Source organism: Apteryx mantelli, chromosome 37 (genome assembly GCF_036417845.1).
Source record: "Apteryx mantelli isolate bAptMan1 chromosome 37, bAptMan1.hap1, whole genome shotgun sequence".
Classification (NCBI taxonomy): Eukaryota; Metazoa; Chordata; class Aves; order Apterygiformes; family Apterygidae; genus Apteryx; species Apteryx mantelli.
This window is the reverse complement of record NC_090014.1, coordinates 751543-776894: the sequence shown is the minus strand read 5'-3', so window position 1 is coordinate 776894 and position 25352 is coordinate 751543. Positions and strand designations below refer to the sequence as shown.

General features: G+C 70.7%; 3 protein-coding genes across 5 annotated transcripts; all 3 read right to left on the bottom strand.

The window, feature by feature from the left end:
• Positions 1-152: 152 nt before the first annotated feature.
• Positions 153-15723, bottom strand: LOC106496979 (EH domain-binding protein 1-like protein 1). Its single transcript, XM_067314778.1, has 17 exons — positions 15605-15723; positions 12317-12374; positions 11429-11524; positions 10143-10196; positions 9380-9564; positions 8750-8901; positions 8239-8316; positions 8005-8111; positions 6981-7132; positions 6131-6179; positions 3564-5447; positions 3107-3466; positions 2764-2824; positions 2462-2502; positions 1855-1975; positions 676-775; positions 153-348 (listed from the first exon to the last, which is right to left on the bottom strand). Exons 1-17 carry the CDS (start codon positions 15706-15708, stop codon positions 153-155), a joined length of 3798 nt encoding a protein of 1265 aa, XP_067170879.1. The 5' UTR covers positions 15709-15723.
• Positions 15724-17280: 1557 nt separating this feature from the next.
• On the bottom strand, positions 17281-18994 carry ZNRD2 (zinc ribbon domain containing 2). Of its 2 annotated transcripts, none has more exons than XM_067314802.1 (4): positions 18946-18994; positions 18484-18635; positions 18190-18274; positions 17281-17665 (listed from the first exon to the last, which is right to left on the bottom strand). In XM_067314802.1, the coding sequence occupies exons 1-4, from the start codon at positions 18959-18961 to the stop codon at positions 17331-17333; spliced, it is 588 nt and encodes a 195-aa protein (XP_067170903.1). In that variant the 5' UTR covers positions 18962-18994; the 3' UTR covers positions 17281-17330. The 2 variants fall into 2 exon arrangements, with proteins under 2 accessions (XP_067170903.1, XP_067170905.1); XM_067314804.1 differs by having other exon boundaries at positions 18589-18635.
• Positions 18995-19594: 600 nt separating this feature from the next.
• On the bottom strand, positions 19595-25124 carry LOC106496988 (RNA-binding protein 4B-like). 2 transcript variants are annotated; one of them, XM_067314751.1, is made up of 4 exons: positions 25029-25124; positions 24202-24624; positions 20949-21647; positions 19595-19680 (listed from the first exon to the last, which is right to left on the bottom strand). In XM_067314751.1, the coding sequence occupies exons 2-3, from the start codon at positions 24611-24613 to the stop codon at positions 20956-20958; spliced, it is 1104 nt and encodes a 367-aa protein (XP_067170852.1). In that variant the 5' UTR covers positions 24614-24624; positions 25029-25124; the 3' UTR covers positions 19595-19680; positions 20949-20955. The 2 variants fall into 2 exon arrangements, with proteins under 2 accessions (XP_067170852.1, XP_067170853.1); XM_067314752.1 differs by lacking the exon at positions 19595-19680 and adding an exon at positions 20217-20286.
• Between the last annotated feature and the right edge of the window lie 228 nt (positions 25125-25352).

The following is a 25352-nucleotide window of genomic DNA, read 5'->3' as shown; positions in this document are numbered from 1 at the left end:
GTCCCCAGGTGTTCCCAAATGTCCCCAGACGTCCCCTAGTGTCCCCAGATGTCCCCAGATATCCCCAGGTGTCCCTGGGTGTCCTCAGGCATCCCCAAGCATCCCCAGATGTCCTCAGTTGTCCCCAGATGTCCCGATATCCCCAGACATCCTCAGGCATCCCCAGGTGTTCCCAGATGTCCCCAGACGTCCCCAGATGTCCCCAGGTGTCCCCAGAAGTCCCCAGACATCCCCAGATGTCCCCAGCTGTCTCCAGACGTCCCCAGGCGCTCACCCTCGGTGGCCAACATCGCCCGCAGCTCCCGGCTCAGCAGCTCGAAGCGTCGCTCCAGGTCCTGCTCCTCCGCCCTGGGGGCAGCGGGGGTCAGGCAATAACCCCCCCCGGGGGCAATAACCCTCCCTGGGGGCAATAAACCCCCCTCCAGGGGCAATAACCCTCTCCGGGGGCAATAACCACCCCAGGGGGCAATAACCCTCCCCAGGGGCAATAACCACCCCAGGGGGCAATAAACCCTCCCCAGAGGGGTAACACAGCCCAGGGGAAGGCAATAACCCCTTCCTGGGGGCAATAACCCCCCCCCCGGGGCAATAACCTTTTCCTGGGGGCAATAACCCCCCACCAGGGCAGTTCCCCATCCGGGGGGGTCCCGGGGCGGGGGGGGAGGTGACACTCACAGCAGCTGCAGCTGGTCCTGGCGCCGGATCAGGGCGTTTTTCCTGTTCACCAGCGAGAACCACTCCTGCATCAGCGCCTCCTCCCGGGGGGGGTCCGCGCCTGCCGTCACCGTCACCGCCACCGTCACCGCCACCGCCACCGCGCGCCCGGGACCCGAGCACGGCGACAGGGGGACGCTGGACACCCCGACACGGGGACACCAACATGGGACATGGGGACGCAGGGACACCCAAGACCCCGACACAGGACATAGGGACATGGGGACACCAGTACAGGACATGGGGACATGGGGACATGGCACTGCTCAGGATGCCAGCATGGGACACGGGGACACCCGAGACCCCGACACAGGACATAGGGACATGGGGACACCAGTACAGGACATGGGGACATGACACTGCTCAGGACGCCAGTATGGGACACCCGAGACCCCGACATAGGGACACCAACACAGGACATGGGGACACCCGAGACCCCGACATGTGACATGGGGACATGGCCCTGCCCAGGGCCTCAGCATGGGGACATGGGGACACAGAGCTGATGGAGACCTGGACCCCCAGGTGCCCATGTGCCCACCCTGTGTCCCCAGCTGGTCACCCGCGTCCCCTGCTGCGTCCCCATGTCCCACCTGGTCACCTGTGTCCCCTGCCACGTCCCAGGTGGGCACCTGTGTCCCCCCCACTATGTCCCCATGTCCCTGTGTCCCAGCTGGTCACCGTGTCCCCTGCTATATCCCCATGTTCCCATGGCCCAGGTGGTCACCCGTGTCCCCCTGCCACATCCCCACCCCATGTCCCAGCTACGCACCCATGTCCCTCGCCGTGTCCCTGTGTCCCCATGTCCTAGGTGGTCACCATGTCCCTCACCATGTCCCCGGGTCCTAGATGGTCACCCGTGTGCCCCATGGCTGTCCCTATGTCCCCAGTGGTGGCTGTGGGTCCCCCATGGTGTCCCCATGGCGTCCCTGTGTCCCAGGTGATCGCCATGTCCCCAGTGGTGGCCATGTCCCCATGGTGTCCCCATGTCCCCAGTGGTAGCCATGTCCCCATGGTATCCCTATGGTGTCCCCATGTCCCAGGTGATTGCTGTGGCCATGTCCCCATGGTGTCCCCAGTGGTAGCCATGTCCCCATGGTGTCCCCATGGTGTCCCCATGGCACCCCACGTCCCCGGTACCTGAGTCCATGAGGCGCCGCAGCTCCCGCTCCAGGGTGACGGCCCAGCCATCGAGCTGCGTCTGCTCGTCCTCGAGCGCCCGCAGCTCCGCCAGCACGTACTGTCCCGCGTCCTGCAGGCGCTGACGCAGGGGACGCTGGGCCCACGGCCACCGCCACGGCCCCATGGCCACCGCCACAGCCCCATGGCCACCGCCCTGTCCTCATGGCCACCAAGGCCACCACCCCGGCCCCACGTACTGTCCCGCGTCCTGCAGGCGCTGACACAGGGGACGCTGGCCCCACGGCCACCGCCACCGCGGCCACCACCCCAGCCCCACAGCCACCACAGCCACCATCCCGGGCCTATGGCCACCACCCTGGCCCCATGGCCACCACCCCAGCCCCACAGCCACTGCCCCAGCCCCACAGCCTGTCCTGTAGGCGCTGACGCTGGGGACGCTGGCCCCACGGCCGGTCCCTGTCCCCACGGCCGGTCCCTGTCCCCTCCACCAGCCCCATGGCTCTATGACCCCTGTTTCCCCCCACACACACACACCCTGTGTCCCCCAGCTGTCCCGTGTCCCCCCAGCCATCCTGTGCCCCCCAGATGTCCCCTGTCCCCTCACCGGTCTCTCGTCCTCCGTGGGGCCGGGCTCTGCCGGGGCGTCTGCTCAGGGGGGTGAAGGCGGGGGGGGGATGTTAGCCACCCTCGAGCTCGCAGGGAACCTGTCCCCATCCCTGTCCCTGTCCCATCACCATCCCTGTCCCCATCCCATCCCCATCCCCGTCCCTATCCCTGTCCCCATCCCTGTCCCATCACCATCCCTGTCCCCATCCCGTCCTGTCCTGTCCCCGTCCCCATCCTGTCCCATCTCCTCCTGTCCCCATCCCCATCCCCATCCCCATTCCGTCCTGTCCCCGCACTCACCGGGGGGCGGCTGGGCTGGGGGGGCCGTGGAGCTGCTCCTGCCGTCACCGTCGCCATCACCCTGGGGACAGCAGGGAGGGTCAGTATCGGGTGGGGGGCAGGACATTTTGGGGACCCTGGTTCGGGAGGGGGGGTGCTCACCGCGGGGGGCCGCGGGAGCTGCGGCGGCGCCGCAGCAGGTCGGCGTCGCGCAGCCGGGAGAGGCCGCCGGGGCCCCGGGGGGGGGCGGCCGGCACCGGGACCCCCCCGGCGCAGGGGGGCGGCAGCGGCTCCCCCCGCCCGAGCGCCGCCGCCGCCGCGGGGGGGGCACCACCGCCCCCGCCCCCCCCGCGCTCCCAGCGGCCTTTGCAGCCTCTGCGTTGGCCGAACTCCCAGCATCCTTTGCAGCGATGCCATTGGCCGAGCTCCCAGCATCCTTTGCAGCCTCCGCGTTGACCGAGTTCCCAGTATCCTTTGCAGAGATGCCATTGGCCAGGCTCCCAGCATTCTTTGCAGCCTCCAAGTTGGCCGAGCTCCCAGCGGCCTTTGCAGCGATGCCATTGGCCGAGCTCCCAGCATCCTTTGCAGCCTCCAAGTTGACTGAACTCCCAGCATCCTTTGCAGCCTCCAAGTTGACCGAACTCCCAGCATCCTTTGCAGAGATGCCATTGGCCGAACTCCCAGCATCCTTTGCAGCCTCCAAGTTGACCGAACTCCCAGCATCCTTTGCAGAGATGCCATTGGCCGAACTCCCAGCATCCTTTGCAGCCTCCAAGTTGACCGATCTCCAGCATCCTTTGCAGCCTCCGCGTTGGCCAAACTCCCAGCATCCTTTGCAGCCTCCAAGTTGACCGAACTCCCAGCATCCTTTGCAGAGATGCCATTGGCCGAGCTCCAGCGTCCTTTGCATCCTCTTGGACAGCCAAACTCCCAGCATGCTTTGCAGCCTCTAGGTTGACCGAACTCCCAGAGTCCTTTGCAGCGAAGCTATCAGCCAGATTCCCATCATCCTTTGCAGCCCCTGAGTTGGTCGAGCTCCCAGCATCCCTTGCAGCGATGTTATTAGTTGGACTCCCAGTATCCTTTGCAGCCTCTGGGACAGCCAATATCCCAGCATCCTTTGCAACCCCTGATTTGGCCGAGCTCTCAGTGTCCTTTGCAGCCACATTGTTGGTCGTGCTCCCAGAGTCCTTTGCAGCCCCTAAGCTGACTGAGCTCCCAGCATCCTCTGGGGCCTCCGGGACAGCCAACGTCCCAGTGTCCTTTGCAGTCTCTGGGGTGGCCGCATTCCCAGCAGCCTTTGCGGCTACACCATTGGTCGAGCTCCCAGCATCCTTTGCGGCCAGGGCTTCTCCCTCGGCTGCAGGGGCGGGAGAGCCATTGGCAGGCGCTTTCCCAGCACCCTCAGCGGTGGCCACACTCCCAGCATCCTTTGCAACCTCTAGGCTGGCCAAGCTCCCAGCATCCTTTGCAGCTGTGCTGTTGGACGAGCTCCCAGCATGCTTTGCAGCCCCAGAGTCAACTGAACTCCCAGTATCCTTTGCAGCTACATTTTTGGTTGTGCTCCCAGCATGCTTTGCAGCATTCAAGTTGACCGAGCTCCCAGTATGCTTTGCAGCCCCAGGGTTGGACAAACTCCCAGTGTCCTTTGCAGTGATGCCATCAGTCAAACTCCCAGCATGCTTTGCAGCCCTGGACTTGGCTGAATTCCCAGCATCCTTTGCAGCGATGCTATCAGTCAAACTCCCAGCGTCCTTTGCAGCCCCTGAGTTGACTGAACTCCCAGCATCCTTTGCAGCTCCAGACTTGGCCAAACTCCCATCATCCTTTGCAGCGATGCCATCAGTCAAACTCCCAGCATGCTTTGCAGCCCCAGGGTTGACTGAATTCCCAGCATTCTTTGCAGCTCCAGACTTGGCCAAGCTCCCAGAAGCCTTTGCAGCGAAGCCATCAGTCAAACTCCCAGCATCCTTTGCAGCTCCAGACTTGGCCAAGCTCCCAGCGTCCTTTGCAGTGATGCCATCAGTCAAATTCCCAGCATGCTTTGCAGCCCCAGACTTGGCTGAATTCCCAGCATCCTTTGCAGCGATGCCATCAGTCAAATTCCCAGCATGCTTTGCAGCCCCTGAGTTGACTGAATTCCCAGCATCCTTTGCAGCGATGCCATCAGTCAAATTCCCAGCATGCTTTGCAGCCCCAGACTTGGCTGAATTCTCAGCATCCTTTGCAGCGATGCCATCAGTGAAACTCCCAGCGTCCTTTGCAGCCCCAGGGTTGGCTGAACTCCCAGCATCCTTTGCAGCTCCAGACTTGGCCAAGCTCCCAGCGTCCTTTGCAGCGATGTTATCAGTCAAATTCCCAGCATGCTTTGCAGCCCCAGACTTGGCCGAACTCCCAGCATCCTTTGCAGCGATGCCATCAGTGAAACTCCCAGCGTCCTTTGCAGCCCCAGGGTTGGCCGAACTCCCAGCATCCTTCGCAGCGACGCCGGTCGCCGACGCGTCCGGGGGGGCTGCCGGGGGCTGGGGGGCGCCGGGGGGCGGCTGGGGGGCGCCGGGGGGGGCGGGTGCCGCCCCCCCGTCCAGGACCCCCCGCAGCTGCCACAGGTAGGTGATGACGCTGAGGCGGTCGGGCCCCCCCGGCAGCGCCATGTCGCCTGGCGCCAGCAGCCGCCCCACGCCCAGCGCCGAGAAGCCATCGAAGGCCTGCGGGGAGGCAGCTGTGGGACCCCGCGGCCGGGACCCCCCCATCACCCCCCAAAGGGACCCCGCGGCCGGGACCCCCCCATCACCCCCCAAAGGGACCCCGCGGCTGGGACCCCCCCCCCCAGTAGCCAGGACCCCCCCGTGGCTGGGAACCCCCCCCCAGCCAGGACTCCCCCCGCCACCCCCCCCAAAGGGACCCTGGTGTCTGGGACCCCCCCTCCGCGGCCGGGACCCCCCCATCACCCCCCAAAGGGACCCCACGGCCGGGACCCCCCCCAGTAGCCAGGACCCCCCCCGTGGCTGGGAACCCCCCCCACCACCACCTCCCCAAAGGGACCCCCCCCCCAGCCAGGACTCTCCCTGCCACCCCCCCCAAAGGGACCCTGGTGTCTGGGACCCCCCCGCCACCCCCCAAAGGGACCCCAGCACTGGGGACCCCCCCCAACCTGACCCACAGCCCCCCACACTCCATCTGGGGACCCAGGTGTCCGGGACCCCCCCCACCACACCCCATGACCCCCTGCTGCATCTGGGACCCCCCCCCATGACCCCCCTTCCCTCCCTGGGGACCCAGGCGTCCGGGGCCCCCCCCAAGGGACCCAGGGGTCTGGGACCCCCCCCCCCACACTTCCTCCCCCTGCCACACCCTCCCCAGGGGCCCAGGCGTCCGGGCCCCCCCTCACCAGCTTGTTGTTGCCCTTGATGTCCAGGGGGTCCAGGGCCTCGTAGTTGCTGCAGGGGGGAGCAGGGACAGGGGGGTGGCACAGGGGTCCAGCCGTGTCCCCAGGGCCCCCCAGGGCGTCCCCACGTGTCCCCAGGGTGTGTCCCCCCCCTCGTTCCCATGTGTCACAGGTCCCCAGGGTCACGATCACCTGGGTGCCCCCCGATGTCCCCAGGGTGCCCCCGGGGCATCCCCTGTCCCCCCAGCATGTCCCCAGAGGGTCCCCAATGTCCCCAGGGTGTCCCCAGTGCCCCCCACCATGTTCCCAGTGCCCCCAGCATGTCCCCAGCTTGTCCACTGCCCCCCCCAGCATGTCCCCATGGTTTCCCCAGCATCCCTGGGGTATCCCCAGTGTCCTCAGGGTGTCCCCAACATCCCCAGGGTGTTCTCATGGTGTCCCCAGAGTCCCCGGGGTATCCCCAGTGTCCCCAGCATCCCCAGGGTGTCCCCAAAGTCTCCAGGGTGTCCCCAGAGTGTCCCCTGTTCCCTCCAGCATATCCCCATGGTGTCTCCAGCATCCCCAGGGTGTCCCCAGTGTCCCCATGGTGTCCCCAGAGTCCCCGGGGTGTCCCCAGCATCCCCATGGTGTCCCCAGCATCCCCAGGGCATCCCCATGGTGTCCCCAGTGTCCCCGGTGTGTCTCCAGCATCCCCAGGGCGTCCCCATGGTGTCCCCAGCGTTCCCGGTGTGTCCCCAGCGTCCCCGCGATGTCCCCGTGGTGTCCCCAGCATCCCCATGGTGTCCCCAGCATCCCCGGGACGTCCCCATGGTGTCCCCAGCGTTCCCGGGGCGTCCCGGGCGCGCGCACTCACACCAGCTGGGGGTGGAAGCGGTGCAGGATGGCGCAGAAGGCCAGTCCGTTGCGCCACGACGTGCTGAAGTTGGTGACGCGGACGCCGCGGTACCCGGCCGTCACCGCCTGGCACCACTCCAGCAGCGCCCGGCTGCTGCTCGGCCCCGGGGCCTGCGGACGCCCAGGGTCAGCCACGGCCCCCGGGGGGGCCCTGAGCCCCCTGGACCCCCCCAGACCATGCACAGGGGTCCCTGAGCCCCCAGATCCCCCCCAGCCCATGCACGGGGGGCCCTGAACCCCCTGGACCCCCCCAGACCATGCACAAGGGTCCCTGAACCCCCTGGACCCCCCCAGCCCATGCACGAGGGTCCCTGAGCCCCCAGATCCCCCCCCGACCATGCATGGGGGTCCCTGAACCCCCTGGACCCCCCCAGACCATGCACAAGGGTCCCTGAACCCCCTGGACCCCCCCAGCCCATGCACGAGGGTCCCTGAGCCCCCAGATCCCCCCCCGACCATGCATGGGGGTCCCTGAACCCCCTGGACCCCCCCAGACCATGCACAAGGGTCCCTGAACCCCCAGATCCCCCCCAGACCATGCACGGGGGTCCCTGAACCCCCAGATCCCCCCCCAGACCATGTACGAGGGTCCCTGAGCCCCCTGGACCCCCACAGACCCCCCCAGCACACACATGGGGTTCCCAAGGCTCCCAGGATGACTCCAGACCATGCACAGGGATCCCTGAGCCCCCTGAACCCCCCTGGACCATGCACGGGGGTCCCAGAGCCCCCCCAGGGCAGCCCTAGACCCCCCCCCCAGCCCATGCATGAAAGTCATCAAAGCTCCCAGGGCTGCCCCAGACCCCCCGATGGGGGCTCGGCACCACAGGGTGAGCCTGGACCCTCCCCCCAAATCCCCTGGGCCATGCATGGGGGTCTGCGAGCCCCCCCAGGGCACCCTTAACCCCCTGGCAAATGCGTGGGGGTCCCTGAGCCCCCCAGGGCAGCCCCAGACCCCTCCCGGCCCCACTGACTGCACTCACCGCTGAGGGGGTGTCGGGCTCGCTGCCAGGGCCGGGGGGGCCCCCCTGTGCCCCCAGCGCCGGGGGGGGCCCTGGGGCCGTGCGGTCGCCCCCCGCCGCGGCAGAGCCTGCGCGAGAGAGAGCTCAGGGATGGGGAGGGGGCCCAGGCGTCCGGGGCCCCCGTCCCCCTGCATAGGGACCCAGGCGTCCAGGGGACCCCCACCCCCCCGGGGACTGAGGCATCCGGCACCGTACCCCGCTCCGGGGAGGCGGCTCGCCTCGCCGCCAGCTCTTCCTCCTCCTCCGCCAGCGCGTCCAGCTCTCGGGGGGGCTCTGGGGCAGGGAGGGGGGGGTCAGGACCGGGGACCTCCCGCTCCTGACGCCCCCCCGGCACCCCAGCCCCATGGCAGGGGGACGCCCAGATGGGGACAGGGGCAGACTGGGGCTTTGGGGGGCTGTTTGGGGCAGGATCGGGGCATTTAAGCACAATCTGTGGCAGTTTGGGGCATTCTGGGGCCGTTTGGGCAGGATCTGGGGCCGTTCGGGGCAGGATTGGAGCTATTTGGGGCATTCTAGGGCCATTTGGGGCAGACTGGGGAAGGATTGGGGCATTCTGGGGCCATTTGGGGCAGGATCTGGGGCAGTTTGGGGCAGTTTGAGTCCATTGGGGGCAGGATTGGGGCCGTTTGGGGCATTCTGGAGCTGTTTGGGGCATTCTGGAGCCGTTTGGGGCAGTTTGGGGCACTGGGGTGCTGCGGGGACCCACCGTGGGGCACAGGGGCAGCGCCGTCCCCCCGCTGCGGCCACCCGCTGCCGGCAGCCCCATCCTCCTCGTCGCTCTCGGCGAAGTCGCCCAGGTCGGCCACGTCACAGGGCTTGAGGCTCATGAGACTGGCCACGCTCTGCATGTCGTCGTCCCTGCCGCCGCCCCACAGGCGTCCCCAAGGGTCCCCTGCGCCCCCCAATGTCCCCTCCAGGGTCCCCCATGTCCCCACAATGTCCCCTCCAGTGTCCCCCATGGGTCCCCCCAACGTCCCCATGTCCCCGCCTCTTCAGCACCACCCCACATACCTGTCCCCCACTGCTCCTGCTGTCCCGCATCCCCCAGTGTCCCCAATGTGTCCCCCAGTGTCACCCCTCTCCCTGGGCACCCCTGTGCCCATGACCAAGATGGCCGGCCCACCCACACCCCTGTGTGGGTACCCACTTGCCCATCACCAACATGGCCACCCTGCCCATGGGGGCGCCCACTTGCCCACAACCAAGATGGCAGCCCCACCCTCACCCGCCCCCGTGCCCAACACCAACATGGTCACTCCGCCCCTGCCCTTCTGCGGGCGCCCCCCCCTTCCCCTTTGCCCACGACCAAGATGGCGGCAGCGGCGCCGGCACTCACGTGGCGCGGCCCTCGCGCAGGACGGTGGCCGTGAGGGTGAGGCGCAGGCAGGCGGCGGCCACCTTGCGGGAGCGGGGCCGCAGCGGCAGCGCCAGGGCGGCGGGGGCGGCGGCGGGCGCGGGGGCCGCGAACCGCGCCAGGTTCACCGGGGCGGCCGCCAGCGCCGAGCGCCGCCCCCGCGACTCCTGCCGGCAGCGTCAGCGCCCGCCCGCACGGGGCACCGCCGGCCGGGGGGGGGGTCCCCCTCCCCCCCCCCCCGCGGCTGGGGGCCCAGGCGTCCGGGGACCCCATCCCCCCCCCAGGGACCCAGGCGCCCGGGGGACCCCTCCCCCCCCCCCAGGGACCCAAGTGTCTGGGGGACCCTCCCCCACCCCAAGGGACCCAGGCGTCCGGGGACCCATCCCCCCCCCCCCCCGGGACCCAGGCGTCCGGGGGACCCCTTCCCCCCCTCCAGGGACCCAGGCGCCCGGGGGACCCCTCCCCCCCCCCAGGGACCCAAGTGTCTGGGGGACCCTCCCCCACCCCAAGGGACCCAGGCGTCCGGGGACCCATCCCCCCCCCCGGGACCCAGGCGTCCGGGGGACCCCTTCCCCTCCCCCCAGGGACCCAGGCGTCCGGGGACCCATTCCCCCCCCCCAGGGACCCAGCTGTCCGGGGGATCCCATCCCCCCCCCAGGGACCCAGGCGTCCGGGGACCCCATCCCCCCCCCAGGGACATCCCCCCCCAGGGACCCAGGCGTCCGGGCGCCCCCTCCCCACTCACGTTCTCGATGACAAACATCCACTCCTTGTCCTCATAGTGGTCCGCGTGCGGGTCCTGGGGGGGGCGCAGGGTCCCCGTGAGCGCACGAGGACGGGGGGGGGCTGGGGGGCACCAGGGTGTGCAAAGGGCCGTTGCCCGCGCGAGGGGACCCCAGCTCGTGCGAGGGGCCCGTGTCCCACGCGAGGGGTCCGTGCGCGTACGAGGGGGCCCGACCTGTGCAAGGGGACCCGCAGCTGTGCGAGGGGAGCCGTCATGCAAGGGGACCTGCCATGCAAGGGGACTGCACGTGCAAGGGGACTGGGCGTGCGAGGGCACTGCATGTGCAAGGGGAGCAGGTGTGCGAGGGGACTGCATGTGCGAGGGGACCACACATGTAAGGGGACCACACGTACAAGGGGACTGGGTGTGCGAGAGGACCGGGCATGCGAGGGGACCTGTCATGCAAGGGAAGCGGGTGTGCGAGGGCACCACATGTGCAAGGGGACCTGCCATGCAAGGGGACCGTCGTGCAAGGAGAGTGGGCGTACGAGGGCACTGCGTGTGCGAGGGGACCAGGCATGCGAGGGGACCTGTCATGCGAGGGGACCTGCCATGCAAGGGGACTGGGCGTGCGAGGGCGCTGCGCATGAGGGGACCACGCGTGTGAGGGGACCTGTTGTGCAAGGGCGCTGCCGTGCAAGGGTACCGCGCATGCAAGGGGACTCGTGCGAGGGCACCGCATGTGCAAGGGGACCCACCGTGCAAGGGGACCGCGTGTGGGAGGGGATTGCACGTGTGAGGGGACCGTCATGTGAGGGGACCACGCGTGCGAGGAGACCTGTCATGCAAGGGGACCCGTCGCGTAAGGGGACCCGTCGAGCAAGGGGACCCGCTGTGCATGCGAGGGGACTGCGTGTGCGAGGAGACCCACTATATGAGGGGACTGTCATGCGAGGGGACCCATCGTGCAAGGGGACTGCATGTGCGAGGGGACCCGTCATGCAAAGGGACCCGTCGTGCAAGGGGACCCGTCGTGCGAGGGGACTGCGCGTGCAAGGGGGACCCGTCGTGCAAGGGGACCGCGCGTGCGAGGGGGACCCGTCATGCAAAGGGACCCGTCGTGCGAGGGGACCCGTCGTGCGAGGGGACCACGTGTGCAAGGGGACCCGCCATGCAAGGGGACCCGTCGTGCGAGGGGACCCGTCGTGCGAGGGGACCACGTGTGCAAGGGGACCCGCCATGCAAGGGGACCCGTCGTGCAAGGGGACCCGTCGTGCGAGGGGACTGCGCGTGCGAGGGCGCCGCACCCGGTAGAGCGTCACCACGATGTCGACGTTCTCCGGCACCACCCAGGTCACGGTGCCGCAGTACGGGTTCCCGATGCCCGGCTGCCAGCTGTGGGGCTGCGACACCGACCTCAGACCCACGGCGCCCCACAGCCCCCCACACCACCCCACGGCGCCCCACACCACCCCACAGCCCCGCGGGTTCCCGATGCCCGGCTGCCAGCTGTGGGGCTGCGACACCAACCTCAGACCCACGGCGCCCCACAGCCCCCCACACTGCCCCACGGCCCCGCGGGTTCCCGATGCCCGGCTGCCAGCTGTGGGGCTGCGACACCAACCTCAGACCCATGGCACCCCACGGCGCCCCACAGCCCCCCACACTGCCCCACGGCCCCACACACCGCCCCATGGCACCCCACGGTGCCCCACAGCACCCCACAGCGCTGACCTCAGACCCACGGCGCCCCACGGCCCCGTGGGTTCCCAATGCCCGGCTGCCAGCTGTGGGGCTGCGACGCCACCCTCAGACCCACGGCGCCCCACAGCCACCCCCAGGCCCCAGGGTGCACAGAGCCCCCCAACCACCCCCAGCCCCAGAGCTGCCCCATGGCCGCCCCCAGCCCCAGAGCTGCCCCCCAGCTGCCCCTGGCCCCAGAGCTGCCCCCCAGCTGCCCCCAGCCTCAGAGCTGCCCCCCAGCTGCCCCTGGCCCCAGAGCTGCCCCATGGCTGCCCCCCAGGCCCAGAGCTGCCCCCAGCTGCCCCCGGCCCCAGAGCTGCCCCATGGCTGCCCCCGGCCCCAGAGCTGCCCCAGAGCTGCCCCCCAGCCCCATGGCTGCCCCCCGGCTACCCCCAGCCCCAGAGATGCCCCATGGCTGCCCCCCAGCCCCATGGCTGCCCCCCGGCTCCCACCTTGGAGCAGACGCGCCGGTTGCGCCTCGTCCACACGACGACGAGTTTGTCGGGCTGCCTGTGGGCCCCGGGCTCGTTAGCTAACGAGGGGGCGACCCCAACCCCCCCCCCCGTGCCCCACAGCACCCCCCAGCACCCCCCCCCCAGCTCGGGGCACCCGGTCCCGGCTCGCCCAGGGCGTGGGGCAGCCCTTATCGGCCGCGGGGCGGCAGCCGTGGGGCCGGGCGCCCCTGAGATAACGGCAGCGGGGAGACGCCGGCCGGGGCCTCCGCCCCACGGCTGCCACCCTGCCCCACAGCCACCCTGCCCCATGGCTCCCACCCTGCCCCACAGCTCCCACCCTGCCCCACAGCCACCCTGCCCCATGGCTCCCACCCTGCCCCACAGCTCCCACCCTGCCCCACGGCTGCCCTGCCCCATGGCTCCCACCCTGCCCCATGGCCACGCTGCCCCACAGCTGCCTTGCCCCACAGCTCCCACCCTGCCCCACAGCTCCCACCCTGCCCCACTGCAACCCTAGAGCAGCCTCAGCCCCATTGCAACCCCCGTAACAGCCCCATTGCAGCCCTGCAGCCCCCCCCCAGCCCCCCGGCAGCCCCCCGCTGCCCCCCTTCGCCCCATCCCGCCCCACGGCCCTTCCCCCCCCACGGCGTGGCGTGAGTCACCCGTTGCTCAAGAGCCACCCAGGGCCGCACCCGGCCCTGCCCCACGGCACCCACGGCCCTGGACGCCCGGGGGGTCCTCACCCCACACCTCGAGAGGAGGGGGGTTGCACTTTGGGGGGGGTCCCTGGCCTTGGGAGAGGGCAGGTTTGGGGTCCCCCAGTCCGGGGGGGGGCAGTTGGGGGTCCCCCAGGCCACAGAGGGGCAGTTAGGGGGCTCCCCTGGCTCTGGGGGGGCAGGTTTGGGGGTCCCTGGCCCTAATGGGGGGCAGCTGGGGGCCCCCCAGCCCATGGGGGGGCAGTTGGGGGTCCCTAGCCCTGGGGGGGGGGCAGTTGGGGGTCCCCCAGGCCTGGGAGGGGCAGGTTTGGGGTCCCCCATGCCACAGAGGGGCAGTTAGGGGGCTCCCCTGGCTCTGGGGGGGCAGGTTTGGGGGTCCCTGGCCCTAATGGGGGGCAGCTGGGGGCCCCCCAGCCCATGGGGGGGCAGTTGGGGGTCCCCCAGGCCTAGGGGGGGCAGTTAGGGGGCTCCCCTGGCTCTGGGGGGGACAGGTTTGGGGGTCCCTGGCCCTAATGGGGGGCAGCTGGGGGCCCCCCAGCCCATGGGGGGGCAGTTGGGGGTCCCTAGCCCTGGGGGGGGGGCAGTTGGGGGTCCCCCAGGCCTAGGGGGGGCAGTTAGGGGGCTCCCCTGGCTCTGAGAGGGGCAGGTTTGGGGGTCCCTAGCCCTGGGGGGGGGCAGTTGGGGGTCCCCAGCGCTACCCCCTGCCCCAGACCCCCCCCGCCCCGGTTCCCCCCCCGCCAGCCCCAGGCAGCTGCTCGGGGAGGGGGGGGGAGGGCGGCTCGGGCTAAGTTTAGCCCCCCGGGGGGGGGGGGGGTCGGGGCTATATTTGGGGCTGGAGGAAACCGGACACCCCCAGCCCCCCCCAGCCCCTGCCCCACACACCCCCCCACACACCCCCCGGGGGTTATTTTTAGCCGCCCTGACTAAATATTTGCCGTTTTCCGCCAGGGCCCCATTTAAGGGCATTTTGGGCTCAAAACGAAAGCGGCAGCTGGGCGGGGGGGGGGGAAGCGTGGCCGGCGCCGAGGGCGGGGGGGGGACGGACCCCAGCCCCACGGGGGGAGGGGGGGCCCGGCTGGGGCAGGCGGGGGGGGCCGCCCCCCACCCACCCGCATCCATGGGGCTGAGCCCCCCCGGGCGCCGGGAGGAAGCGTCCCGCTTCCCCTTTCGCCCCGGCAGGAACTGGCGGCCCCCGCGCGGACCCAGCCCCCATAGGGGCCTCGTGCCCTATAGGGGCCCCGGCCCCCCATACGGGCCCTGTACCCCATAAGGACCCAGCTCCCCATACGGACCCCGCCCCCTATACGGACCCTGTCCCCCCCCATAAGGACCCTGTTTCCCCCATACAGGCATGGTCCGTTATATGGACCCAGCCCCCCTATACGGACCCAGCCCCCCATAAGGACCCAGACCCCCATACGGACCCAGCTCCCCATACAGACCCTGCCCCCTATACAGGCCCTGTCCCCCCATAAGGACCCAGACCGCCATATGGACCCTGTCCCCCCGGACCCAGCCCCCTATACGGACCCTGCCCCCCATATGGACCCTGCCCCCCATATGGACCCAGCCCCCTGTACGGACCCTCCCCCCCATATGGACCCAGTCCCCTATATGGACCCAGCCCCCCATACGGACCCTGTCCTCTATACGGACCCACCGCCCATATGAGCCCTGTCTCCCCCATACAGGCACGGTCCGTTATACGGACCCAGCCCCCTATACAGGCCCTGTCTCCCCATATGGACCCATATGGTCCCCATATGGACCCAGCCCCCCCCATACAGACCCAGCCCCCCATATGGGCCCCATCTGCTCTGTACGGTCCCTGTGCCCCCCATAGGGGCCCTATCGCCCCCATACGGTCCCTGTGCCCCCCATACGGACCGGTAACCGTCCCCGGGCCCCAAACCTGCCGTGGGGCTGTCGTTGCCCCTCACCGGGGCAGGACGGGACAGGATGGGGGGGTTGGTGTGTCCCACCCCCCCCCCCCCAGGTGGGGACCCCGGGGGGAGCCCAGGGCAGGGGGCAGCCGGGGACAGACAGGATGGGGGGGGCTCTGAGGGGGGGTCCCAAAGTGGGTCCCCAAAGGGGGGGGTCTCCAAGGGGGGGATTTCTGGGGGGGGTCTCCAAGGTGGGGTCCCAAAGTGGGTCCCCAAGGAGGGAGCCCCACAGGGGGAGCATCCCTGGGGCAGTTTCCCATGTGGGTCCCCACGGGGGGGGGGGTCCCTGGGTGGTTCCCACGGGGGTCCCGGGGGGGGTCCCGGTGTCCCCGGGGCTGGTCCTGGGGGGGTCCCACGAGGAGGGGTGTCCCGGGGCAGTTCCCACGGGGGTCCCCGCGGGGGGGGTGCTGGGGGGTGGTGCCGCGGCCGGAGGTGCCCCGGGGGGGGCCCGGGGGGGTCCCGGTGTCCCCGGGGCCAGTCCTGGGGGGGTCCCACGAGGGGGGGGGGTCCCGGGGCAGTTCCCACGGGGGTCCCCGCGGGGGGGGGTGCTGGGGGGTGGTGCCGCGGCCGGGGGGGCCCCGGGGGGGGCCCGGGGGGGCCGGTCGCCGTCGCCCCGTCCCGCTCACCACTTCCTGGTGCTCTCCAGCAGCAGCTCCTCGTAGCAGGCCACGACGTGCACCTTGGCCGCCCGCTTGCCCACGCGCTGCAGCCGCTTCCACACCGAGCCCATGGCCCCCCCCCGCGCCCCCCCCCGCCGCCCGCCCGCGCGCACGCGCCCCCGCCGCCCGCCGCGGGCAGCTGCCTCCGCCCCGGGCCCCCCCCGCCGCCCGGCACCGCCCCCCCCGGCACCGCACCGCCCCCCCCCGGCCCGGCCCAGCCCGGCGGGGGGGGGCAAAGCGGCAGCCGGTTCCTCCTCCTCCCCCCCCGGGACACATAGCTCCGCCCCCCGGGCCATATAGCTCCGCCCCCCGGGCCATATAGCTGCCTGCAGGCCATATAACCCCCCCCCGGGCCGTAACCTGCCCCATAGCGCCCCCAACCTGCCCCACAGCCCCTCAAACTGCCCCACAGCCCCTTCATCTGCCCCCCAGTGCCCCCAAACTGCCCCACAGCCCCCAAACTGCCCCACAGCCCCTTGATCTGCCCCCCCAGTCCCCCCAAACTGCTCCACAGCCGTCCCAAACTGCCCCACAGCCCCTCAAACTGCCCCCCAGTCCCCCCAAACTGCCCCACAGCCCCTCAAACTGCCCCACAGCCCCTTGATCTGCCCCCCAGTGCCCCCAAACTGCCCCACAGCACCTCAATCTGCCCCCCAGTCCCCCCAACCTGTCCCACAGCCCCTCAAACTGCCCCATAGCTCCCCCAAAGTGCCCCACAGCTCTCCCTAAGTGCCCCATAGCTCCGCAACCTGCCCACAGCACCTCAGTCTGCCCCCCAGTCCCCTCAACCTGCCCCACAGCCCCTCGATCTGCCCCCAGTCCCCCCAAACTGCCCCACAGCCGTCCCAACCTGCCCCACAGCCCCTCGATCTGCCCCCCCAGTCTCCCCAATCTGCCCCACAGCACCTCAAGTCTGCCCCCCAGTCCCCCCAACCTGCCCCACAGCCGTCCCAAACTGCCCCACAGCTCCACAACCTGCCCCACAGCCCCTCAATCTGCCCCTCAGTCGCCCCAAACTGCCCCACAGCTCCCCAACCTGTCCCACAGCCCCCTAATCTGCCCCACAGCCCCCAACTTGCCCCACAGCCCCTTGATCTGCCCCCCCAGTCCCCCCAAACTGCCCCACAGCCCCTCAAACTGCCCCCCAGTCCCCCCAAACTGCCCCACAGCCGTCCCAACCTGCCCCACAGCCCCTCAATCTGCCCCCCAGTCCCCCCAACCTGCCCCACAGCCCCTCAAACTGCCCCCCAGTCCCCCCAAACTGCCCCACAGCCGTCCCAACCTGCCCCACAGCCCCTCAATCTGCCCCCCAGTCCCCCCAACCTGCCCCACAGCCCCTCAAACTGCCCCCCAGTCCCCCCAAACTGCCCCACAGCCGTCCCAACCTGACCCACAGCCCCTCAATCTGCCCCCCCAGTCTCCCCAACCTGCCCCACAGCACCTCAATCTGCCCCCCAGTGCCCCCAAACTGCCCCCCAGCGCCCCCAACCTGCTCCCCAGCCCTCCCATCCGCCCCGCAGCCCCTGCCCCACGGCCGGGCAGTGCGCAGGGGCCGTGGCGGAGGGGAAAAGGGGCCCCCGGCGTGTGTGTGTGTGTGTGTGTCTCGCCCCCCCAGTCCCCAAATGAGGAGCGGGAGGCGGGCGGCGGGTGCAGAGCCTTTATGGAGGGGGGGGTCTGGGGTGGCCGGGGGGGCTCAGGGCGGCGCGAGCCCCTGCAGCCCCCGCAGCGCCTCGGCGCAGGCGCGCACCAGGGCGCAGAGCTGCACGCCGGCCTCGGCGGAGGCGCTGCGTGGCAGCTCGCGGGCGGCCCAGGCCAGCTTGCGCAGCACGGCGGCGCGGGCGGCCGCCAGCACCTCGGCCGCCTCCTCCGGGGGCCCCGGCTCGGCGGGGGGGGCCGCCGCGGCCGCCGGCTCGGGGGGCGCCGCCCCCTCGCAGTGCTCGGGCCGCCGCGCCGCCGGCCGCGGCCCCCCGGACGCCCCGGCCCGCTGGTGCTCGCGGGCCTGCGAGAGGGCGGCCTGGGCGTTGAGCGCTGCGGGGCGCCAGGGTCAGTGGGGCTGGATCCCCCGGATCCCCCGGATCCCAATCCTAGAGCCCCGTCCCCGGTCCCCAATTCCCGTCCCCAGACCAACACCCCAACCTTCTTCCCAGGCTGCAACCCCGCTCCTAGACCCCCGTCCCCATCCCCAGTCCCCAATTCCTGTCCCCAAGCGCGGCCCCAGGCCCCAATTCCTGCCCCCCTAACCCAGTCCCGGACCCCCGTCGCCATCTTCAGTCCCCGATTCCTGTCCCCATCCCCATCCCTAGACCTCCGTCCCCCTCCCTGATTCCTGTCCCCGTTCCCAAATCCACTCTCCAGCCCCCGGTCCCAATCCTAGATCTCCGTCCCCATTCCCTGTCCCCAATTCCGGTCCCCATCCCTGGATCCCAGTCCCTAATTCCCATGCGCAGTCCCTGCCCCCTGTCCCCAGTCCCCAATCCCTGTCCCCAGCCTCCCATCCCCATCCCCAGTGCCCAATTCCCAATCCCAGCCCCAATCCCCGTCCCTGCCCGTACCGGGATCGTCCTTGTCCGCGTCGGAGTCCAGCTCCTGGCAGGCCACGCAGTAGAGCTGCCGCTGCTTGTCCTGCAGCAGGATGGTCTGGAGAGGGGGGCACGGGGGGGTGAGCGTGTGCAGCCCCCCCTCGGTGCCCCCCCGTACCCCGCAGTCCGGGCAGCACTCCCCCAGCATGCAGTACCCCTGCAGCAGGTCGGGATGGGAGGCGGGGGGAGGTGTGTGCGGCCCCCCCGGTGCCCCTCCCGGTGCCCCCCCCGCCCCCCCGGTGCCCCCCCCGGTGCCCCCCCCCGTACCCCGCAGTCCGGGCAGCACTCCCCCAGCATGCGGTACCCCCGCAGCAGATATTCCCCCATGGCGTGGCTGATTCGCTCCTGCCGCTCCCGCCGCGCCGCCAGCACCTTCCGCTCCGCCTCCGGCGGCGGCTCCCAGACCGGCTCCGAAGCCCCTGCGGGGACACGAGCGCGGGGGGACGCGGTCACGGGGGGAACGTGGGGACGCGGGGACACGGTCGCGGGAGGGGAACACGGTCACGGGGGACACGGGGACGCTTTTATGGGGGGACGGTCACGGTGACAGCGGACGTGGGGACACGGTCCCGGGGGGGGGGGGGCGGCACAAAGGCTCTGAGGGGCCCCTGTCCCGGGACGGGGCGCCTCGGGCCCGGGGGGGGGCTCCAGGGAACCCGCGGGGGGGGGAAACACAGGGACCCGGGGGGCTCCGGGGGGGGGGGAACGGGACCCCGCCGCCGCCCGCACCCGCGTTCAACGCCATGGTCCGCACACCGCCGGAAGTGACGTCGCCGGACGGGTCCGGCCGGAAAAGCGGCCCCGGCGGGTAGGTCCGGCCGGGAAATGGTTCCCCCCGGCTCCGGGGGACGCGGGCGCCCGGCCCCGCCCCCAGCCCCCTCCCCCCCCCCCAGGATCCAGGCATGGAGGAGGCGCCCGCCAAGACACCCCACATCTGGGGGGGGGTTATAGACCTTCGGGGACTCCCTCCCCTTACTGCCCCCCCCGGGGGACCCACTGATCCAGGGACCCCCTCTCCCTACTGCGCCCCCCCCAGACCCCGACCCCCCCCCTTCCTCCCCCCCAAGCAAGACAGGACCAGGCACATCTGTGGGAAATGTTTATTTTGCTGGAAAAGCTGGGGGGAGGAAGGGGGGGAGGTTGGGGGGGGCCATAATGGACACAGCATCTACTGGGGGGGGGCAATGGGGGGGGCGGCAGCGCCCAGCCCCGCGGGGGCGAGTTACCTGGAAGACAGCGAGCCCGCGGCGGGGCCGGCGGGGCGCCGGGAGTTAAATTAGGGACTGGGGGCGGGGACGGGTGGGGGGGAAGGGAGCAGGGGGGGGGGCCGCAGCGGGACCGAGACGCGGGAACCTCCGTAAAAAAAAGCGCAGGGCAGCGGCGCCCCGGAGCCCGCGGCGGGCGGGCGGTGGGGGAGCGGGTGCGGGGGGTCCGGCCGAACGCTTCCGCCCCGGCGCACGCGACCTGGAAGAAAGCACAGCAGAGGTTCAGGGGCTTGCACGGGGGGGGCGCCACGGCCGCGGCCCCCCCGCAGCCGCCGGGGCCAGAGCCAGGGCCAGGCTCGGGCTGCGGCCGGGCTTCCCGGTGGGCCGCTCTCCTCCCTCGCTCCTGCGGGGCAACTCGATGCCGAGCCGTGTCGGCACGCCGGGGGGGGGGGGTGCTTTTCCGCGGGCTCCTTCCTCCTCCCGGGCTGCCCAGAGAGCCCCGCCGGGGAGGGGGGGGCCGTCGGCATCGCTCCCGCCTCTCCCCCCGCTCCCCAAAACCGCCCCCAAGGCCAGGCCGGAAGAGGCCGCGCCGCGCGGCCGAGCGCGCCGGGGAAGGAGCTTTGTCTGTGCGAGGCGAGACCCGCGGCGGCGGCGGCGGCCCGGGGCACGTCTAACCTGACGCTGCACCGTCCGCTGCGGCTACGGACCAGAACGAGAGCTCCGCCAAGCCTCCGAGGGCCGTCGGGTGCCGCTCTCCAAGGCCGCGGCAAAAGTCTCTGCCATTCCTAGCGTACGGGGAAAGCCCAGAGCTGCTTCCTCAGGGAGGGATTTTCCTGCCAAGCTTCTTCCTCTTTGGGGTCACATCCTGGGAGATTAAGGCCTATTACAACCGGGCTTCGGGGCCGAGCGTTGGGCCAGGGGGAGGCAGCGGGGCTGTTCCAGCACGGAGGAAGAGACCAGGAGCGGGTGGGAGACTCCGGCGAGGGCTGCTGCGTTACAGCGGCAGAGCCGGGGCGGTTGGGGGTGGGCGGCCCGGAGCCGGCCGGCTTTCCGAGCCCGCATGCCGGGCGGGCAGAGGGGCGCGCAGCCCATTTCGGGGTGGGGAAATCGGGCTACGGTGTCGCCACGGCCTCGGGAGAGGGCGGCGTGCCAGAGCGAAGCCAGGGCAGCCCCGCGGGGAGGCACGGCGGCTGCGTGGGCACGGAGGCTGCTCCGGTCACTGCCACGCCACCTCGGATTCTAGCTGAGCTGCGGAGCTGGGGCGGGAGGGCAGGGAGCGACCGCCGGGCTCAAGAAACCCCATCCCCAGCGCCCGGCGGCAGCGGCTCGGCCCCGCGCGACCAGGAGCACCGCGGGGAAGGGGCCGGGCGTTGCTGAGCCGCCGGGGTCCCGCCGCCGCTCGCAACGGGAGTTTGTTTAGTTTTTTTTTTTGCGAGCAGCGGCCCCACACGCCGCCCGACCTGGCGCCAGGGCGGCCCCGACCGCCCGCAGCGCGTGCGCGCGTCCTGCAACCCACAACGCTCTCACCTCCGACTCAAAACGCAGAGTACCGCGCCCTGTCCGCGTACGGGTCCCGCTCGAACCGCTGCATGTCGTAGAGGGAGGCCCGAGCGACCGACGAGACCGGCGACAGCTGACTACGATCGTAAGTGTACGCCTCTCCGACGGTGGTGGCCGCGGCTGCCGTGCGGCGCAGGGGGCTTCTATCCCGGGTGTAATAGGTGGAGGAGGCGGCCGCCGCGGCCGCGGTGGCGGCGGCGGCCACGGCGGCTGCCGCTCCCGGGGTCGGCAGCAGAGCTCTATCGTACGGGTCTAGGGTGGTGGGGATGCGACTGGCCATGGCTGTGGTGGCGGCCATGGCCGTGGACTGCACTTGGGAGTACTGCGCGTACTGCGAGTACTGGGCCATGGTCTGCTCTGCATAGGCGTCGTATGCAGAGGCCGTCGCATAGGACCTCACGCGGTAGCGCTTGTAGTAGTCGACCATTCCGCCATACCCGTCATCGTAATACATGGTCTCCCCATAGCCCGCGGGGTAGGGAGTGCGCACCGCTCCGTACTGCTCATTATAGGCCTCGGTAAAGTCAGCCACTTGCCCCGGGCGATCTACCGGACACTCTTTAGACCAGTGCCCTTCCTTCCCGCACCGGTAGCAGCCGCTCTTGTCTCCCATCCCGGGCGCGGTCCTGAGCCGACTCGTGGACAACTGCACGCGCATCCGCTTGCCTTTAAGAAACAGACGCAAGAAGGGTTGCTATAATTAACCGAGGCCACAAAGGGAAGGCAAGAGAAGCACAGACGAGCGAGAGCCGAAGCTGCCGCCCCTGCGGGGGCCAGGGCGGCCCGACTGGCGGCCGCCCTGTGCCGCTCCTCCGCGCGGCGCTGCCAGGGCCCGAGCGGCCCCCGGCTCGCCGCCGCGCGCCCGCTCAGCCTCCGGGCCCAAACCTGCGCCAGCGGCTCCCGCACTCCGGCGGAGCCGGGCGGCCCCGGACAGCCCACGAGGGACGGAGGCTCTGGATACCGCCCGCGTTTGCAGCCAGGCAGCGCAATCAGACGCCCTGCGCCGCTCGCAACCTGCAAGGGGACGCGGAGCTGGACCCGGAGCCGGCGTGAAGCCGAGCTCTGCCCCTGGATACGTGCCGGCCTGGGAAACAGCGTCTGAAAAAGGTTCTTGGGAAGGGAGTGAATAAAACCAGCCCGTTCCGCTTCCCGCAGGGGTCATGGGACCAGTCGGGCTCATCTGCCTCGCTCAGACACCGATGGCAACTTCCCGGGGCTTCCCACGCCAGACCTCGATGGGGAGAGCCTGGCCACGAGCCGGGGAAGCGGAAGGGTTTAGAGGGAAGAGCCGCCAGCTGCGCTGCCGCGCGGGAGCCTCCCGGCTCCCCAGGGAGCGCAGCCGCCTCTCACCACGGCCCCGGATAGCGGTGCCGGGTCAGGGCCACGCGGACGCGGGGAAGGGCAGCCGGGCTCCGCAGGGATGCGGACAGCAATGGGGGGGAAGAAGAGGGAGAGCAGGCTGTGAGGAAGGTCCCGGAGCAGAGCCGGGGCTGCAGGAGCTGAGGAGGGGCCAGGGGAGCCCTGGCAGGCAGCCGTTTACGGCAGCTCTGCTCCGGGAGGGAAGCAGGACAAGGAGCTACACGGACACAGCTTCTCTTGGGGTTCTGCTTCGCTCACGCGAGTCCAGCTTGGAGGGGCAGAAGCAGACAAGCGCGTGCCGGCTCCGCACGGCTTCCCCGGCTACAGGGCGCTTACGCCGCTGCTTTCGAGGCTCTTCCTAACGGGACCGCTAAGGCCGGAGCTGTCACGGCTTGGCATCCGCGCTCGGCCGCGGAGGGAAGGCCACGCTGCGCTTCCCGGAGACCCCAGACCTGGGGAAGCCCTGCCCTGCCGCGCGCGGGGAAGCGCCCTGCTCCTTGCGCTCCCCGAGACACCCCCGGGCTGGCGGCCCAAAGTGCATCCGCCCGGATTTTCCTCTGAAACCCGTTCGCAGCAGGGGAGCGCGCGGACCTGGCTCGAGGCCAGGAGGAGGAGGAAGCCCCCGCAGCTCCGTCCAGACCCCGGGGTCCTGGCTGTGCCACAAAGCCCAAGGGAACTATTTCCCCTGCACGTTTCCAGGGAAAGCGCTTGCGTTTGACCAGCGGATTTCAGGTCCCGGCTCTTGGCGCTGACAGCCTTGCTCTTACCTAGGAGCTGGGGGCGTAACTCCTTCCCCCGGAGCTGGAGCGCTGTTTCGGAGCGACACCCCTCCCCACCGCGGCTCCCATCCTGCCTCCCTCCCGCGCCTGCACCCCTCTCCGGCCACTGAAGCCGGCTTTGGCCACGGGCAGCGGACCACCATCCGCGCGGCTCGGGCATCTCTGCGCGCAGAGAAGCCTCACGGGACCAGGCTGTTACAGACGGCATGGGAAGTGCAAGCCAATTTTTTACGTGGCCAGTGTTTGATCCCAGCCGGAAGAGAGGTGGGGCACCTAAGGACAGGTAGAGGTTGTCTCTGAATCCACGTGGCTGCTTGTTTGGTGCAGGAAACTCAGGAAAAGTGACTTTTTTCTGCTATTACCCTCTCTCCCTCCAGCAGGACGAGGCCAGGAACTGAACCTCGCCACGCGTGCGACTGGGGAAGGAGAAAAGGCCACAAACACCTCCAGCTTCTGGCTCCAGAACCCCGAGGGGCCCCGCAACCCCCCCCCCTGCCAAGCTGCCCTTAGCTGGACCAGCCCCACGGACCGGAGCAGTGGCCAGGACCAGGCCGAGGGCACTGCTCCGGCGACCCATCGCCCGCACCCCTCTGCGCCTGCCTGCTGTCTCCCCCTGGGATGTCTCCGGGACGGTCTGCGCTAGCTCGGCGGGCACACGACTGCCGGGAGCTGCGGAGCTCGGCAACGCTGTGGGTAGCCCCAGGGCCCGGGTTTCCTCGTCTCCCTGCCTTCTGGGGAGGGGCAGCCCCTCGCTGCCTGGGTAGGGGCTGAGCAGATCCCAGAGGGATCCGAATGCAGCTGCCCGAGGGGCAGGTGACGGCACAAGGCCCTGGAGGAGGCAACGCGCAGCGGATTGGGCCACGCCACAGGCGTGCTCAGGGAGCTCCCTACTGCAGGGTGCAGCTAGCACAGGCAGCAGGCGAGAGCTACGCTGGAGCCAGAGCTCCCACCTCGAGCAGCCCCTCCCCACGCTCAGAGACGGCCTCGGCACCCTGCTCTCCTACCTGACCTGCTTCCTCGGGGCACAGCCTGGCGCTACCTACTCCTAGCGAAGGCCGCAGCGGCCCCGGTTCATGTTTCACCTTGGAACTCGGTGTTGTCCAGGCCACGGATGGCCTCCACCGCGTCCTCCGCCCGCTCCATGTGCACAAAGGCATAGTCCTTGACGATGTCGCACTCGATGACGGGGCCGTACTCCTCGAACTTGGCTCGCAGCTCCAGGTTGGTGCAGGTGGGGCTGATGTTGCCCACGTGCAGCTTGGTGGAGGCCTTGCTCTTGTTCTTGCTGGCCTCCACGTTGATGCAGACGCCGTGCAGCTTGTGGTGGTGCAGGTTGCGGATGGCGTCTTCGGCCGCCGTCTTGTCCTCGATGTGCACGAAGCCGTAGTTCTTGATGATGTCGCACTCCAGCACCTTGCCGTACTGCTCGAAGAGCGAGCGGATCTCCTGCTCCGTCGCCTCCCGCGGCAGGTTCCCGATGAACAGCTTCACCATCTCGGCCAAGCCTGCGCCGGGGAAGAGAGAATCGGTCACGGGGACACCAGGACGCGCCGCGGTGGCTCCCGTCCCCGGGCAGAGCCCCTTCCCCGGCACCGCCGGGCCCCACGCCAGGCCCCGGACACCTCAAGCAGCCCCGGGGGCCGAGGAAGGGCCCCATCCGCCCCGCGGGGCCTCTATTGCGACTAACAGGGGGCTGGGCCGGGCCGCCCGGCGGGGGAAGCCGCCGCTCGGGGCCGTCGCGCGGGCCGGGCCGCGGCGGGGGAGGGCCCAGAGGCCTGAGGGCCGCCGCCACGAGGCGGAGACCGAGGCCCCGGCGCCCGGGGGCGGCCCGGCGGCGAAGGGAGAAGAGGGGAGGCCCCGGGAGGCCGCCGCGCCCGCGCAGGGCCGGGGGGGGGAGGCGGCCGCTCACCACAACGTCTCCTCCGCTCGCGCCGGGACGGGTGACGGCGACAAAATGGCGGCGGCGGCGGCTCCACCCCGCGGCTCCCCCTCCCCTCCGCGGCGCCCCGCCCCGCGCGCGGCGCCGCGCCCGCTGATTGGCTGCCGCTTCCCGGGCGCCGCGGCGCGATTGGCCAAGCCGCCGCGGGGCGACGCCGGGCCCGCGCCCGCGCGCGCGCGCGGGCTGACGTCAGGGACGAGGCGCGCGCGCCCGGCGGCCAATCGCGCCGCGCGGCGACCCGGATGTGGAGCGCGGAGGCCGGAGGGAGGGGGAGGTTCCGGTCACGTGAGGGCG